The sequence below is a fragment of the Hypanus sabinus genome, chromosome 10, assembly GCF_030144855.1.
Source record: "Hypanus sabinus isolate sHypSab1 chromosome 10, sHypSab1.hap1, whole genome shotgun sequence".
Lineage (NCBI taxonomy): Eukaryota > Metazoa > Chordata > Chondrichthyes > Myliobatiformes > Dasyatidae > Hypanus > Hypanus sabinus.
The window spans coordinates 81,631,419-81,648,928 of record NC_082715.1 but is presented as its reverse complement, the minus strand read 5'-3'; the positions used below and the strand labels follow the sequence as shown (position 1 = coordinate 81,648,928).

Here is a 17,510-nt window from a genome sequence, read left to right as displayed (position 1 = left end):
ATGGCCAATCCCAGTAACCTGTAGATCCCAAAAATGGAATAAAAAATACTATATTTTGTTTAAAAATACTTAAAATTGCAACACCAAAAAGTGAACAGCAGTATTCATTGCAAAGTGATATTTAACAGTTGAGAGTATATTGTTTAGAATGAAAACATGCTATACTTTTACAGTACTAAAGTTCATGGTGAGTGAGCTTTCTGAATTTTGGGCTCTGGAGAAGCATTTCACTATTAAGGTTTTGTAATTTTGCCTTCACTGTCACATCTGACTTTACTTTAGCACAATCAAAATCTGCTCCAGCTAATCTCAACATTATTTTTCCAAAATTTTAGGGAATATTCTTTCATGCTTTGTGCCAGTGTTTTTGTATTCTGTAAACTAAATGGGTATCTCCATGGCTTGTTTAATATCTTGCTAACTTTTTCCATATTTAAGTCAATTTCCTTCACTTTTTTCCTTCTTAGAATTGTATATTTTAGTATTTTTAATAATTTCAACATTTTAACAGTTTAATACTTGCACTGGTGCAATGAAATCTAAAAAAGGTATTTGAAGAAAAATTAAAACCATGCAGTAAAAATAAAAAGGCTAAACAAATCAAGCAAGAACCATGTAGAAAGAAACAGTTACCTTGATTGCTTTCAGTTATAACATTTTTATCCAGTTGAACCCGCTAAATACTTACAGCAATGTTTTTGCCACCTCTTCAGATTTCAAACATAAGCAATATTCTGCTTATTGATGATAATGGGAAGGTTATTGAGGACAAGAAGTTATGATGCATCTGAAGTATTACATTCAATCTGGTTGCTCCATTTTAGGAAGGATATGGAGGCTTTGGAAAGTGCAGAAACTTAGTAGGATGCTGCCTAGATTATAGGGCATGTGCTATTAGGAGAGTTTGGACAAGCCTGAATTGTTTTCTTTGGAATGGAATATGCTGAAGGGGAGATTGGAGAGAGGCCTATAAGTTTCTGAGGCATAACTAGACAGCTAGTATCTTTTTCCCAAGGTTGAAATGTCTTTTACCAGAGTCAGGTACAGTATTTAAGATGAAAGGGGACAAATTCAAATGAGATGTACAGGGACATGCATTTTTTAATACAGAATGGTGTGTGTATGGCAGGGGTCGGCAACCCGCAGCTCCGGAGCCGCATATGGCTCTTTCATCTCTGTGCTGTGGCTCCCTGTGGCTTTGGAAAATAAATGGTCAGTATTTAATTAAAATGTATTTTATGTTAGTTTGTTTTGAAATGTAATTCTAAATTTGAAGATTATGGTGATCTTGTACAATCTAAATAAAACGTGTTTTTTGTTGCTATTAATATACGTCACCACTGCCAATGCCTGACACCCGCCAGTGCGCGATTTCTTTAATTTTTCAATCCAAGGTAGGCTAACTATGGAGAATTCTAAAAAAAGAAAAGTGACTGAAAAAATCAGAACGTTTAATGATATGTGGGCAGATTCATTTGCTTTCACAGCTGACGAGACTGGTTTACCGGTATGCTTAATATGCAATGAGAAACTAGCAAACAACAAAAAGTCAAATGTCGCAAGACATTTCCAAAATAAACATGCAGCCTTTGCTCAAAAATATCCAGATGGAGATGAGAGAAAAAAAGCCATTTCGGAACTGTTGCAGAAGGTTGATCTGAGCAAAAATCATTTCAAGAAGTGGATGAAGTCTGGAAAATCAACTACATATGCTAGTTTTGTTGCCGCTCAGGAAATAGTCAGGCACAGGAAGCAGTTTACAGATGGTGAATATATAAAAGAATCTTTCATTAAGATTTCAGAACATCTATTCACGGACTTTAAAAACAAGAGTGAAATTGTGCAGAAAATCAAGGATATGCCCCTCTCTGCAAAGACTGTCAAAGACAGAAGCATAAAAATGGCAGAAGACATCACAAGACAGCAAATTAAAGACATCAATTCAGCTGTGGCCTACTCGAATGCCTGTGACGAGTCTAAAGACAAAGGTGATATTGAACAAATAGCGCTGTTCTGCCAGTATGTAAACTCTGCCGGGCCACAGGAAGAACTGATTGAGTTGATACCTCTAAAAGGCCAAACACGGGGGGAGGACATCTGTGAGGCTGTCTTGAATTGTTTAAGAGCCAAAGGAATAAAGACTACCCACCTGGTGTCAGTAGCTACTGATGGGGCACCAAGTATGACAGGAGGGCACAAGGGATTTGTGGCTTTACTGCAGAAGTCGCTGGACAGAAAGCTGCTGACTTTTCACTGCATCTTGCACCAAGAGGCACTGTGCGCTCAAACATTTCCTCCGGAATGCACAGAAGTAATGGATGTTGTCATTCAGATTGTCAATAAAATAATGGCAAAAAGTTTAAATCACCGTCAATTCCGTTTGTTACTGGACAAGCTGGAAAGCGCATATTCTGATCTCCTGCTGCACAACAAAGTCCGGTGGCTGTCCAGAGGGGAGGTGCTGAAACGCTTTGTCATGTGTCTGAAAGAAGTGAAAACTTTCCTGGGCAGCAAAGGGCTCACCTTTCCTGAGCTGGAACAGTCAGAGTGGCTGGAAAAGCTACACTTCATGGTAGACATGACAGCGCACCTGAACATGCTGAACACAGCTTTTCAGGGGAAAGGACGCACAGCCCTGCACATGTTGGAGGATGTTTTGGCATTCAAGCGCAAGTTGACAGTGCTTGCCAGAGATTTACAGAAAGGCACATTGTCTCACTTCCCCAATTTAAGAGAGTTCAAACAAGCTCACAACATGATAAATTCGGAGTATTTACATTCTGCAATCATTGCAATGCAAACATTGTTTAGGAAACACTTCTGTGAGTTCAGAGAGGAAAAAAACACATTATCCTTCCCGGTCACTCCCCTAAGCATTGATCCATCCCTACTGAATACGACTGCATTGGCAGGTGTGAGTCAACCTGATCTTGAGATGGAACTGGCCGACATAGCTGACAAAGACATATGGGTGTCCAAGTTTAGACGCTTGACAGCAGACCTTGAAGATGTTGCCCGTCAGAAAGCCGTTCTTGCTCAGAATCACAAATGGAGTGATATTGAAAACCTCCCCGAACCGGACAAACTTGTGTTCGAAACATGGAATGCTATCCCCGACATTTATGTAAACATTAAAAAGTATGCGCTTGGAGTCCTGTCGATCTTTGGATTCACATATGTATGTGAGCAGGTGTTCTCCAACAAACACCGCGCTCGCCTCACAGATGACAGCTTGCGATCCTGTGTAAAGATGAAGGTGACATCATACAGCCCTGATGTGCAGACGCTGTGCGCTGAGGTCCAGGAGCAGAAATCCCATTAACCAAGTATGATAAATATTTTAATTGCCTATTTTACATATATTCATATTTTTTCATTGTTCAGTGAAATAGTCCTTTTATTTTTCAGGTTGACAGCTGGCTGACATTATTTTTGGTTTGCTGCTGGCAGACAATTTAAGTTCGGCGTTTTTCATAAATACAAGAAGGACTCAAATAGACATTGAGTATTTTACTTAAAAGTAACCTTCAACCCAACGTCTTTTTTTTCGGAGTTCAAAATGTTTTTGTTGCATGCAGAAATGTAATTTCGTTTTCTCTGCAGGAGTTCATCGATTTCATAAATGCAACACATTATAGTTTGTTTATACATAGCATAAAGGCAAAAAAAAATATTGTATGCAGTGTTATTTCATTTTAAATGTCAAACGGGTTTTGTGGCTCCCAGTGTTTTCTTTTCTGTGGGAAACGGGTCCAAATGGCTCTTTCAGTGGTAAAGGTTGCCGACCCCTGGTGTATGGAATGCCCTGCCTGGGGTGGTAGTGGAGGCGTATACAATAGAGCTGTTCAAAAGACTCTTAGATGAGCACATGAATTTGCAGGAAATGGAAGGATATGAACATTGTGTAGACAGAAGGATTAGCTTATTTAGTCATTTGATTACTAATTTAGTTAGTTTGGTGCAATACTGTCAGCCAAAGGCCCTGTTCCAGTCTTGTACTTTTCTATATTCAATATTATGTGAAGTGAAGTCAGGGCTATGTGGCTATCCTATCATTTTTGATAACTTTCTTTTTCTGTTTGTTTCAGAACTAGTCAGTTCTGCTTTAAGGCTACGTCAGTTGACCTCAATAACCTTTACACAATTATACAAAATTAGAATACTGCTATCTTAAAGCTTAAAGATTTGTGATCACTGTGCCCAAAATGTTTTCCCACTGAAAGGTCAGTCACCTGGTTAGGCTCATTCCAGATCCAGTTTGACCCCCTTCTACTCTTGGACTATCTATATATTGATTTAAGAACTCCCCACCTGCAGGTGCAATTATCAAATTCTTAAAACTCTTACACTAAGGAGGTCACAGTCTATATTAGGTCCAATACAAATTTCACAACACATGCCAGTAATAATAAACCTGATTCGGGCTCTGATTCTGAAAAAAAATTGAAGTCACCCACTACAACGCTCCTGTTGTTTTACACCATTCCCTAACTTATCTGCCAATCTGACCTCACAGTTCATGAGGAACTGAATTCAACGGTCAAGAAGTTATTGAACGTGAGTTAGGCTGCATCTGAAGTATTACATTCAGTTCGGGTTATCTCATTACAGGAAAGATGTGGAGGCTTTGGATAGGGTGCAGACAAGATTTACCAGGATGCTGCTTGAATTAGAGGGCATATACTGTAAGAGAGACCTGATTGAAGTTTAGAAGATTGAGAGACCTAAATAGAGACATTTCTGACTTTGAAATGACTAATTCTCAATAACATGCATTTAATATGAGAGGGGATAAGTTTAAAGAAGATGTGCAGGGCAACAAAATTTTGCAGTGCAAAGAATATTGGATTTGCATTAAGTGCACCAGATGGAAATCCCCAGAGGAACAGCTTTTTACCAATTAAATGTTTCCCTCAAGGGAATCTAGCAAAACAATTAATCTTTCCATTGGAAGTTGACTTTTAGATATTCATTGCCTCTTAATGAATAAATGGAGATATAAATCTGTGTATTTCCTTCCCCCAAAGCAATCCCATTTTAACTGACAACAACACTCACAAAATGCTGGTAGAACACAACAGGCTAGGCAACATCTACAGAGACCCGAGGGTCTCGGCCCGAAATGTCGACATCGCTTCTCCCTATCGATGCTGCCTAGCCTGCTGTGTTCCACCAGCATTTTGTGTGTGTTGTTGTTTGAATTTCCAGCATCTGCAGATTTCAGATTTCCTCGTGTTTGCCCATTTTAACTGTTTTTGTTCAAGTACAGTATTAATTTTCCTTCACTGCTAATGTATTATTGTTTTTGACATCAAAATAGCTGTGTCTTTTGAATTAAATTTAAATTCAATGATATTGTCAAAATTAATAATTTTGTTATATATTTAATTATAGGGTATTCCAGGAATACCAGGACATATGGGTCCAATGGGTCACAAGGTTTGTATGTAACTTAAAACATATTCTCTTGGCTTTTGATTATTTTAAACTAATTTTATGACAAGTAACAATGGTATATTTATTATCACCTCAATGATTCATTGCAGTCAATATTTTAGAATGGTACTGTCAGGCCTGCACAGGCAAGCACCTTCCAGTCTCCACCCAGCTAACAGGAGTCACCTGCCACTTGTTTCCAAATCATCACCTTCAGCCCATTTAAACTCAGCCCAAATCAGTGCTGAGGTTATTGGAGTATAAAAGTTGCATTGTTTGCTGTGTAACCAAAATTATGTAGTCAGCTTTGATGTAGATTATGTAGTCTGAGTTTGCTATTTGCTATGCATGTATCCAATTTAGTAGGAGAATGAAATCTTAAGAATGTAGAAGACAATGGTGTGTTAATGAAAGGTAGCTAAGAGATGTAGATTAGAACACAATTAAGTCAATAGGTAGAAACAATAGTGCTGGATGTACTTGTGATACGCAACTATAGACCAATTGGATATGCTAATGCAACTAAACCAGGAGATTGCTATAAAAAATGCTATGTACAAGGATCGGTGGGCAATCGGCAACTAGCTCAATGACTGTCTCAGCTCTGATTTGCAAATTAAAGTTTAATACTTCTTGAAGAATCTTCTGCGTCTCCTGGTTGTTTGTGGGGCACGAAAAACCACGACAAGGTACAGATCAGAAACATGGACCCTGAAGAAGGATGACATGAAATGAGTTAATGCTTTTGAAATGTGGTGCTATCGACAAATGTTGAAGATTAGCTGAGTAGGGAAAGTTTCAAGTGAGAGGATTTTGTCTGAAGTTGATAGACCATGGACATTGCCGGAGAAGATTATGAAGTTAAAAGTTGTTTATTGTGGATACATTACGTGGAGAGATAACATCTTGTTGCACTTGCTATATGGAAAGGTGGAGGGAAAGAAAGGAAGAGGAAGGCAAAGAACAACGTGGCTGGATAACATCATGGATTGGACCAAGCTGGACAAGTCTAGGGATGTTGTGGACAAGTGTCGGGACAGTGCAGCGTGGAGGGAAATTGTCCGCCAACTAGAAATTCCAGATGCAACCTAATGGTGATGACAAATCCACAATCTTCCTTCATTCATACAAGCCAGCCAGCTTCAACTAGTTATTCCTAGCATTTATTCACCTTGTGTGTTAAGTATCTGTTCTCCCTTATTCATGGCCCCATGTAGCTTGTTGTTTTGCAGTTTATTAGTAAAGCATTGTTTACTGTTAGATCACCTCAGCTACTCTGCTTTTGGGTCAAGACTCCTCTACATTTTCTAACAAGGTAAGTGAACCAACGATTGATCCAGCATGGTATGTTTGTCTAAGGGAAATTGTCTGTTGTAGGAGCACATGATCCCAAAGCATCAGGAAACTACTGACCATCTCCTCACTGCTTTCAACCAACTTTCTGTCTCAATGCAGCAAACCCACCCCAGTCAACCTCTTCTCTCTGGTGCCTGAACACTTTGACAGATCTCCAACCCAGTGCTGCAACTTCCTGTCCAAGAATGTCTTGCACTTCAAACTCCAGCTATCTCTGTATGTTACAGACTGAGCCAAAAGTGCCTTTGTCACTTCTTTCTTGGCTGGGTGAGTTCTGACCTGGGCTGCCGCTACTGGGAACAACAAAACTTTCATTTGCTATAAAAATGAAAAAATTTACCACTGAAATGTGCTAGGTTTTTAACCATTTGGGAAGTGGTTGGGAGGCACTGGATTGGAAACTTCTCTTGCGTCAAGTCTCACAGTCAGTGCTGGATTACGCTATGGAATTCAGGATCTTTGTGGCAGAGTGTGGCTGGACTGCAGAAGTGCTGCTGGCTCATTGGTACCATAGCCTCTCAAGAATGCTTAAAAAAATGAGATGTCTACCTGGGAGGTGCCACTGACCTCGAAAGCTTCATCACTCTGAATTGACAAGTGTCTTGTGGAACAACCCTCAGATCATTAGCTGTAGCCCCATTTCCATTCCCAGAACTATTTCAGACTGTAGAACCCTCATTACAAACGCCTCCAAACCCAGGAAGATGGGTAGATAGCATATTTAAAGTACTTCATAGAGCACACATCTTCCCCTAACTGGAACTATGAAGTGTGTACAACCCGATCCACATCTGCCGGGGGGATGAGAGGAAGATGAGGTTGATAACATCCACTGGCAACTACAAATGCCTGGAGATGCCTTTTGGGCCCCCAAGACCACATCTCTCATGTCTATTCAGTCTTTCAGCATCTTCTTGAAAACCAGCTGTACTGCAAGTTAGAAAAATGCCAGTTTGTCATTTCCTTCCTGGGTTACTCATTTCACTCCAAGGCATAATGATTGATAGGTGCAGAGAAAGTGGGTGCTATCTTTGAATGGCCCTGACCACGCTCCCTCAAACAGAAACAGCACTTCTTGGGCTTCTCCAGCTTCTACAGCTGCCTAATTAGAAATTAGAGCCAAATGACTGTTCCTCTAACCTTTCTCATTAAGTCACCTAACTCACAGAGAACCCGGTCTGCTGCCATAGATCTTACTTACAAGGAGCTCGAGATGCTTTACCACCACTCGCATTCTCCACCATCCAAACACCTTCAGACCTTTTGTGGTAGAGATGGGTGCATCTGACTTGGACACCAGGGCTATCCTCTCCCAATGAGGACTGGATGGGAAGATGTTCTTTGCTGCCTTCTCACACAAGTTTAACTCTACACAGCACCGTTATAGAGTAGGAAACAGTGAGCTACTCGCCATCAAATGGGCCTTGGAGAAATGAATACATAGGCTGATGGAAGCACTGAGCTCTTCCTGAACTGGAATGACCATCAGAATCTCATCCATTCAACAGACCTGCCAACTCAACCCATATCAGGTTCACTGAGCCCTCTTCTTCGAGCAATACACCATATCCTACTGACCCAGCTCTAAGATCACTAAGGTAGATGTCCTGTCACTTCAATTTGATTTAGCTGGAGATTGACCCTGAGCCCACTATTCCATTCTTGCAGGTCCTTGCCCTGATCATCTGGGACCTTGAGAACCAAATCCACCAAACTCTACAGCACGTTCCTGCTTCGGCCAACAGAACTGACAACTGCATGTACATGCTGGCAACCATGAACTCCAAGGCATTCCAGTGGGTCTACTCCTCACCCATTCTGGGGCACATCAGACCCTGAATTTTCTGTGGCACTAGTTCTGGTGGCCCACCATGAATGCATGTGTCAGTTCATTAATCCCTGTCCTTAATGTGCCTAGTCCAATTCCTCCAACCAGTGGTCCCTTGACGATGGTGGTCCCACATCACCATAGATTTCATTATATGTTTGCTATCTTCTGATGGGTGATCATGAGAGAGGTGGACTGAGTCTCTGACAGCCCACTTCATTTCTCTCTCCAAATTTCCGTTAGCTGCTGAGATGGCAGACCTTGTTCTCCAACATGTAGTTTTCTTCCATTGCTTCCCCCAGGATACTGGGCCTACACATCATTTCCCTCTTCTGTATCTTCGTGAGTTTGTGCTCTGGCTATCATCCACAGACCAAAAAGCAGTCATAAAGAGTCAATAAGCAGGTGGAGGATTTTCTGTGATGCTTTTCCACCTCTAATCCTTCCACATAAAAGAAGTATCTGCTCTGAGCCCACATTTACACACCACCTCTGCCACAGTTATGCCACCCTTTTGAAGTGCTTCATGGCTACCAACCCCTGTTGGTTCCCACAGAGGAGGCAACGATGGAGGTCCCTTCTGCCAGGGCCCTGGTTCACTGATGCTGGAATGTTTGGAAGTTACTGGCACGATGAAGAAGGTCCTGAATACCACCAGAGATGGAGGACCTTCTTTGCTGTCCCAAATGCCAGCAGTGTAACAGGCAGAAAATAGAGAAGGAATGTTTAGAAGAGAGCACGGAGGGCCATCTTAACTGTCAATTGCACTGGGGGCTGCCAAGCCAACCACTGTCTACACCCAGACAAACTACTCTGGCCTGGGGACCATGACTGGCTGTCCACCCAAGATCTTCCCCTGTGCACCAACTTCTGCAAGCTCTCACCCTGTTCATTGGTCCTTTTATGATTACCCACTGCATCAACCTAGTCACTTACCATCTTCAGCTCCCACCATCCCTCAGGAGCATGCCTACATTCCACACGTCTTGCCTCAAGCCCATTGTCCATGAACCACTCAACCCACCTTAGCCTACATGTCCAGAACCAAGGATGGTAGAAGGTTGATGGATTCATGTCATCATACTTCTAGCCAGACTGGCTCAAAAGAATTATAGCACTTATACCTGACAGCATGAAAAAATGCCTATGTATGTCATGTATTCAAAAGCAAAACAAAATTAATTCAACTCGTTGTCACACATTAACCTACTCTATATCTTAAACAAAGTAATGGAAAGAGTGATCAAAAGTGTTATCAAACCAAATTACTCACAATATTGTACGGACTGATGCATAGTTATAATTTTGTCAGGGGTTTGGAATTGGTTAATTATTGTCACATGTACCAAGATACAGTGAAAAGTTTTACTTGCATTTTATTCATGTATATCTCTGGCAGTGTTAAGGACTACCTTCATCGTGTCAGCAACTTCCAAGCGTGCATTCAGATTGTCAAGAAGGGCAGGCAGGTGATGGGACTTAGTTGCAGCCAACAGGCTGAGTAGCAGAACATTAGGGATGCATAAATCAGAAAGGATAGCAAATGTGGTACTCAAGGTGTTATATCTAAGGCTGTATGGTATAAGAAATAAGGTGGATGATTTTGTTGATTACAGATTGCCAGGTATGATGTTGTGGCCATCACTGAAACGTGGCTGAAGGATGGTTGTAGTTGGGAGCCTAATGTCCAAGGTTACACATTATTTTGGAGGGATAGAAAGGTAGACAGAGGGGGTGGTGTGGCTCTGCTGGTAAAGAATGACATCAAATCTGTAGAAAGATGTGAAATAGGATCAGAAGATGGTGAATCTTTGTGGGTTGAGTTAAGAAACTGCAAGGGTAAAAGAACGTTGATGGCAGTTATATACAGGCCTCCCAACAGTGGCTGGGATGCAAAGGGACTTGGGAGTCTTTGTGCAGAACACCCTAAAGGTTAACTTGCAGGTTGAGTCAGTGGTGAGGAAGGCAAATGCCATGTTAGCATTCATTTCAAGAGGCCGAGAATACAAGAGCAAGGATGTGATGCTGAGGCTTTATAAGGCACTGGTGAGGCCTCCTCACCTTGAGTATTGTGAACAGTTTTGGGCCTAATTCTGTTCCTATGTCTTATGGTCGAAGATCATTACATGGTGCATTCTGGTAGAGCAAAGTAAAACAATAACAATGCATAGTAAAGTGTAACAGCTACAGAGAAAGTGCAGTGCAGATGAACAATATAGTTCAAGAATATAATGAAAAAGACTGTGAGGTCAGAGCCCTACTTATCAAAATAGGGAACTATTTGATAGTCTTATAACAGCAGGGCAGAAGCTATCCCTGAGCCTGGCGGTACATGCTTTCAGGCTTTAGTTCCCTCTGCCCAGTGGAAGAGGGGTGATGAAAGAATGTCCAGGGTGAATGGGGTCTTTAGTTATGCTGGCTGCTTTACTGGAGCATTGAAAGTATAGACAGATTACATGGAGGGAAGGCTAGTTTACTTGTGGTCCTGTATCGATAATGTTTTGGCTCCAGGCCTAATTATTTATTTGTTACGAAATATAGACAAAAGAACTGAATTCCAAAGGTAAGACAAGAGTGGCTCTCCTTTGTCAAGAAGATCTTGTACCCTATTGTTTACCTGCACAGCTCTTCTCTGTACCTGTTACACTTTACTACACATTGTTATTGTTTCACTTTATTCTTCTGGAGTGCAATGTGTAATGATCGGTACAAACAGTATGCAAGGAAAGCTTTTCACTGTATCTCAGTATATGTGACAATAATATTCCAATGCAAAGGTGGCATTTGATGGAGTAGTCTCAAAGATCTTCAGTAAAATTAACATTGCTAATCAGGTAAAATGTTACAGCAGTGCTCAAGCAGGACAGATGAGAGGGCTTGTCTACTGAGGCCGTATGGGTGGAGCTGAGAAACAGGAAAGGTATGACCACATTAATGGGGTTGTATTATAGACCACCCAATAGTCAGCGAGAATTGGAGGAGCAAATCTGCAGAGAGATAGCGGACAACTGCAGGAAACATAACGTTGTGATAGTAGGGGATTTTAATTTTCCACATATTGATTGGGACTCCCATACTGTCAAAGGTCTAGATGTGTTAGAGTTTGTAAAATGTGTTCAGGAAAGTTCTCTCAATCAATATATTGAGGTAGGTGGAAACTACAAGTGACGGAAGTGTGGGTAGGGGAACACTTTGGGTCTAGTGATCATAGTGATGCACCATCAATAACTCACACTGAGACGTAGGCGAGATATCGGCTTTTATTGACTGGAAGAAGGAACCAGGAGTGAGTGTCTATCATACAAGGTCCTGGAGACTGAGGCCGATCTTCAGGCCGCAGGTCTCCTTTATACAGGGGCCTGTGGGAGGAGCCACAGGAGCAGTCAGCAGGGGCGTGTCCCGACAGGCACATAGTTCACCACACATAGCGCCATTAGTTTCAACTTGGTCATGGATAAAGATAGATCTGGTCCTCGGGTTGAGGTACTAAACTGGAAAAAGGGCAGATTTGAAGAAATGAGAAAGTATCTGAAAAGTGTGGATTGGGACAGGTTGTTTTCTGGCAAGGATGTGATTACACTCTCAAAATTTCTCCTTTGAAGGCCTCCCACTTACCAGAGTTTGCATTTTCCTGTCAGGATTAAAGGCAAAATGAATAAGAATAAGGAACCTCGGTTTTCAAGGGATATTGGAAATCTGATAAAGAAGAAGAGAGATGTATGACAGGTATAGGCAACAAGGACCAAATAAGGTGCTTGAGGAGTATAAAAGTGAAAGAAAATATTAAAGAAAGAAATCAGGAGGGCTAAAAGAAGACATGAGGTTGCTTTGGCAGTCAAGGTGAAGGATAATCCTAAGAGCTTCTACAGGTATATTAAGAGCAAAAGAATAGTAAAGGATAAAATCATCACATCAAAAATGAAAAATTTCATAATCTTTTAACACAAAATCCAATTCCAAATATCATTTGTTTACATTACTCCCATTCATTTTAAATCATGTATTTTATATTTATTCATTAAATAAATTTTAAATATTTGTTTAAATTTGTTAAGTGTGGAGCATGTTTTTAAGTTCTCACTACAACTGTTCTATAGATTCACCCCTCTCCTTTGTTTTTGAAATGTACATGTTCCTTTCAAATCATGTTGACTTTCTCTCATTTTAAACAATCTTTGGATACTTTGTGGTAGCTGTCCATCTTTTACTTTATACATAATTTGTATTATTTTAAAGTCTACGAAATCTCTGAATTTTAAAGTGTTTAGTTGAATAAATAGTGGATTGGTTGGCTCATAATAACTTGCCTTATTTACAATTTGTATAACTTTCTTTTGGAGTAGAAAAATTGAATTTGTATTTGTTTTGTATGTATTTCCCCACACCTCTACACAGTAAGTCATGTATGGGAACATAAGTGAACAGTATAATGTATACAAAGATTCCTGATTTAAGAAATTGTGCACTTTGTACAGTATTGCAATAGATTTTGACATTTTTGCTTCCAAAAATGTCCATGAACAAATTTTCCTTCATTTATTTCAGGGGAAAGATGGACATCCAGGCAAAAAAGGAGATAGAGGGCCTCCTGGAGCAAATGTAACTTTGCGTAATAAACTTGAGTATTGTAAATTCTAATTAGATGAGTACCAAAACAGATCCTATAATGTCTTGTTATTATTCATGGAAACCTGATTTTTTTTTTGGGTCGTCTAACTTTTTAAAAATTCTTCTTTTATTCATAGTAAGCTGAATTTTCTTGGCTGTTCTTCAGAACAATATAGTTTAGGAGACTACTGTAACATCATGATACCAGTTACAAATTCTAAGGAGATTAATAGCTTCTATAAGGACAGCTAACACTATTTCAACTTGTCTTAAAGTTCAGCCCAAATACCATACTGTCAAGCGTAGATAAATCTATTCAATCTGTAATGGTTCTGAGTAGTAATATATTTGAGCAAACTTGAAAGTGCGAAGTACATGTGTAGATGTTACTATTTCTCTGAGGATTTGAACTTTCTTTTTAATCGTTCCCTCCATCCAGATGTAAGGGAGCTTCAGATCTGTTCCCAGCTATCTATGCTACTTCAACAAGTTATCTGAAGCTGTCTCAGACTATAAGCATTCTTGATACAGGCTTCTCAGCTTCTGTCATTCCAGGATATTTAGCCCAGACATCTCTGTTGACCTTACTCAGGGAGCATCTTGTGGTTGAAAGAATAGGATGTAGAGCAGGTGGCTGATCTAATATCTCCTGTTCTGCTTTTTTCACCAAAGCTGAAAGTTCCAGCAAAGATACTAGAGGTCGACAACAGATGTACTGTAATTGCAGAGATTTTCTGAACTTATTGAAACATCTGGGAATTCTTTTTACCAAGAAACAAACCTTGTCATTCTAACTGGTCTGAAGTGTATTTATGCTCTAAACATACTCCTCCATTGTCATCCATGTATCTCTATCTTTACCTCTAATGCGTGTCTATTTTGCAGAAACCTGATAAATAATTTGATATTATGACGGTTTAGCCTAGAAGCTGTCACATGACAAAAGCATTTGCCAGGTTTAGTAATAGACAGCAATGACATGTATACAGTGTTAAATAACATAATGCATTTTGCTGTTCTTGATTATTGCTTTTAAATAAATGCCAGTGCAAAATTGCCTTAGTGTTATGTCTGCACCTGTCATTGCCTTTTTTTATTTGTTGGTGGGTATATATTTGAAACAACATGGCACAGATTTACATTCAATGTTTGGCATATTGTTGTTCCCATATAAGTAAAAACTTCCGTAGCATTAATGCTGCTTCTACAGGCATGATGCTAATATCATTCTATGCCAAGAAATCATCTCTGCAAAGTACCTCAGTGTTATGCGACACCAAAGATCATTTGGTGAAAGCAGCTGGTTTTATTTATTAAGCTCTTTTCTATGTTGTTATTAGCTAGCCCACACTTCTCCATCAGCTCTGCATGCTGTGTTAAGATCTAAATAATTATGCGCTTGAAGTCCCTGCAAATTTAAATGTTATGTACAATAAAATCACAAAATATTAATAATTCCCAGATGTTTCAATAAGTTCAGAAAATCTCTGCAATTATAGTACATCTGTTGTCGACCTCTAGTATCTTTGCTGGAACTTTCAGCTTTGGTGAAAAAAGCAGAACAGGAGATAATAGATCAGCCACCTGCTCTACATCCTATTCTTTCAACCACAAGATGCTCCCTGAGTAAGGTCAACAGAGATGTCTGGGCTCATCGCCTTTCCCTCTAACTGTTTTTTCTCATTATGTAATGAGCTTTCCTCAATACCTTTTTACTAATGAAATGGAAAATCATTTGAGGAACATAAATTACATACAGAATTCTATAAATGTCAGTCTTGTCACTCAACCTTAGTTATAGACTTGATGCTTCTGAGTGGAAATTGCAGTTCAGTTTATCTTGTATATTGTATCCCATATGTGAAGGTCTCTTTATCACATGAGTAGACACTATTAGAACACTGAAGCTCTGTTTATAATTGATTATAATAATTTGTAAAGAAAAATGTACAAATAGCTAGTAGCTTAAATGAGCAAAAAAAGTAACTGATACATTCATGCTTAAGAATTTCACTGGATGCTCAGGTATGTGATAAGAGAATGTATTGAATGGCAGTAAATATCCAGAAATAGTCCTTTATTTCCTAAAATAGAAAATATTAAAATATTGAATAGTTGATCAAAATAACTGGATTAATGCCATTCTTAAATTGTAGTCAAATGATTTTTATATAAGTTCACAAGTATTCCTCAAGAATCTTTGCACAGCTTAAATACAACTCCATGAGTTTAACATTTTATTTCTTGCATCATCAGGGTGAAATGGGGCTGCCAGGTAAATCTGGTTCACAAGGATTACCAGGGCCAAAGGTATTGTATACAAAGAAACTTGCAATCCAAAAAAAATCCCTCTCCCCCTCTCCCACTTCCCCTCCCCTTCTCCCTCTTTCTCCCCCTCCCTCTCCCCATCTCCCTTTCTCTTCCCCTCTCCCCCTCACCCCCTCCCTCCCCTTCCCCTCCTCCTCCAGCTCCCTCTTTCTCCCCCACCCTCTCCCTCTCCCATCCCTCTTTCCCATTTTCCCCTCCCCATCCCCCCATTCCCCCTCCCTCCCCTGCGCTCCCCTACTCCCCTGCCCTCCCCTACTCCCCCTCTCCTCTCCCTCCCCAGCTTCCCCCTCCCCCTCCCCTCATCCCACTCCTCTCCCCCTCCCTACCTTTCCTCTCTGCCTACTCCCTCTCTGTCCCTCCCCATTCCCTGTCTCACCTCGTCCCCCTCTTCCTCCCCCAGTACAGTGTCTTGATAAAATATACAGAATATCAATTTTTAATGAATTTGTTTCACACTACAGGGTGACAAAGGTGAACGAGGACCACGAGGAATTAAGGGACAAGGTGGCAGTAAGGTAATAAGCCATAGCTGTTACACAGACTGCCACTCCAGTTTTTTTTTTCAAACTGAGCTCTGATTAACTTTTTTAGAAAATTTATGATTTTGAAAACTTAATAAAAGTAATTATTAAAATTCATATTTTTATGTGATAGCTGACTGCTGTTGTAAAGGCATTTATGGTATTTATCTATATAATATGACTGGAACAGATAACTACAATACTTTCAAAACCTTATGAAGTTTACTTACAGGCTAATTAGCTGGCTGAATGAAGCAGTGCCAGTAAATACCTTTTTGATATCTTTCTGTTGCATTTCTTTAACAGTTTATTCCTTTCATAAATTCCCTTGTCAATATTTACAAAAGAATCAAACTGTGGGAAGGTGTAAAAGGTTGCTAGTAGATGACCTAAAAGCCAGGAAAAAAAAAATCCGAAGATGTGAGTTCCAAACTCTCACTGGCAGCTATAAAATTTCAGTTAATGACCTGGAATTTTAATAATTATGATATTGGCACTGCAAGTTTATTGTAAAAATCAATCTTATTCAAAACTGCTCTTGGGAGAGGGTCTATGCCATCTGCTTCTGGTCTAGTTTATATGTAACACCACTCACCGAAATGTAGTTATGCCCTACGGACACAGTGCCAGATTGTGCCACTACAATCATTAGTTATGTCCGGTCCCACAGAAGGATAAACTTACCATAGGAGGTGGTACACAGCTGAGACAAAGTAGTCCTGGGAATCCTCAATATTGACTTTGTGCTCCATGAAGACTCATAGTATCAAATCGGAGAAGTCCCTGATTACAACCACCTGTCCTCTCGCAGTTGTTGAATCAGTGTTCATCCATGTTGAACAACATTTGGTAGAAGTATTTTAAGTAGAAGTAGTAAGCAGAAGGTTCATTGATAGAGTATTTTATTCTTCATCTTCAAAATTGTCTTATTAGTAGGCCTACTGGCCAAATCCTGAAAGGCATAGCAGAGTCTACAATAAGTAGTACACCAATGCAAGGGATAGGATAAGTCTATTCTAACTTGCCCTCCCTAGTCTATCTATTACAGCTATTCTAATCCTAATGTAGAAGTAATCTCTACTGAACGCACTGGATGGTATTATTTATAAAACTGCTAAATGGAATATGATCAGAACAGATCTGGTAGCACACGATGGATCATACATGAGGTGTTGTGATCTAAGAGCAACAGAAGAAATGTATACCACCATAAGCTCATTGTGTATCATTCATTCTTTTGTCACAGTCAAGTCAAAGCATCAATGAGAGGAGGGTGTGGGTGGAATGAGCAGGTCAGGATCAGCATCAGGCTGACCCAAAAGTATAGTACCAATCCAATGACAATGCAACGCAGGACTATGTAAATGCCATGATTACAAGAGCAGGTCAGAGGCCAGATATGCTGGGTGAATGACTCAGCCCCTGACACCTTA

The 17,510-nt window shown here is 40.0% G+C and overlaps 1 protein-coding gene across 1 annotated transcript in view; it reads left to right on the top strand.

Moving 5' to 3' along the window:
• Positions 1-17,510, top strand: part of col21a1 (collagen, type XXI, alpha 1) — a 192,301-nt gene that overhangs the window by 120,522 nt on the left and 54,269 nt on the right. The window contains exons 17-20 of the mRNA XM_059983461.1: positions 5,395-5,439; positions 13,166-13,219; positions 15,485-15,538; positions 16,018-16,071. Of these exons, the coding sequence (XP_059839444.1) occupies positions 5,395-5,439; positions 13,166-13,219; positions 15,485-15,538; positions 16,018-16,071 (207 nt within the window). The remainder of the gene's footprint in view (positions 1-5,394; positions 5,440-13,165; positions 13,220-15,484; positions 15,539-16,017; positions 16,072-17,510) is intronic.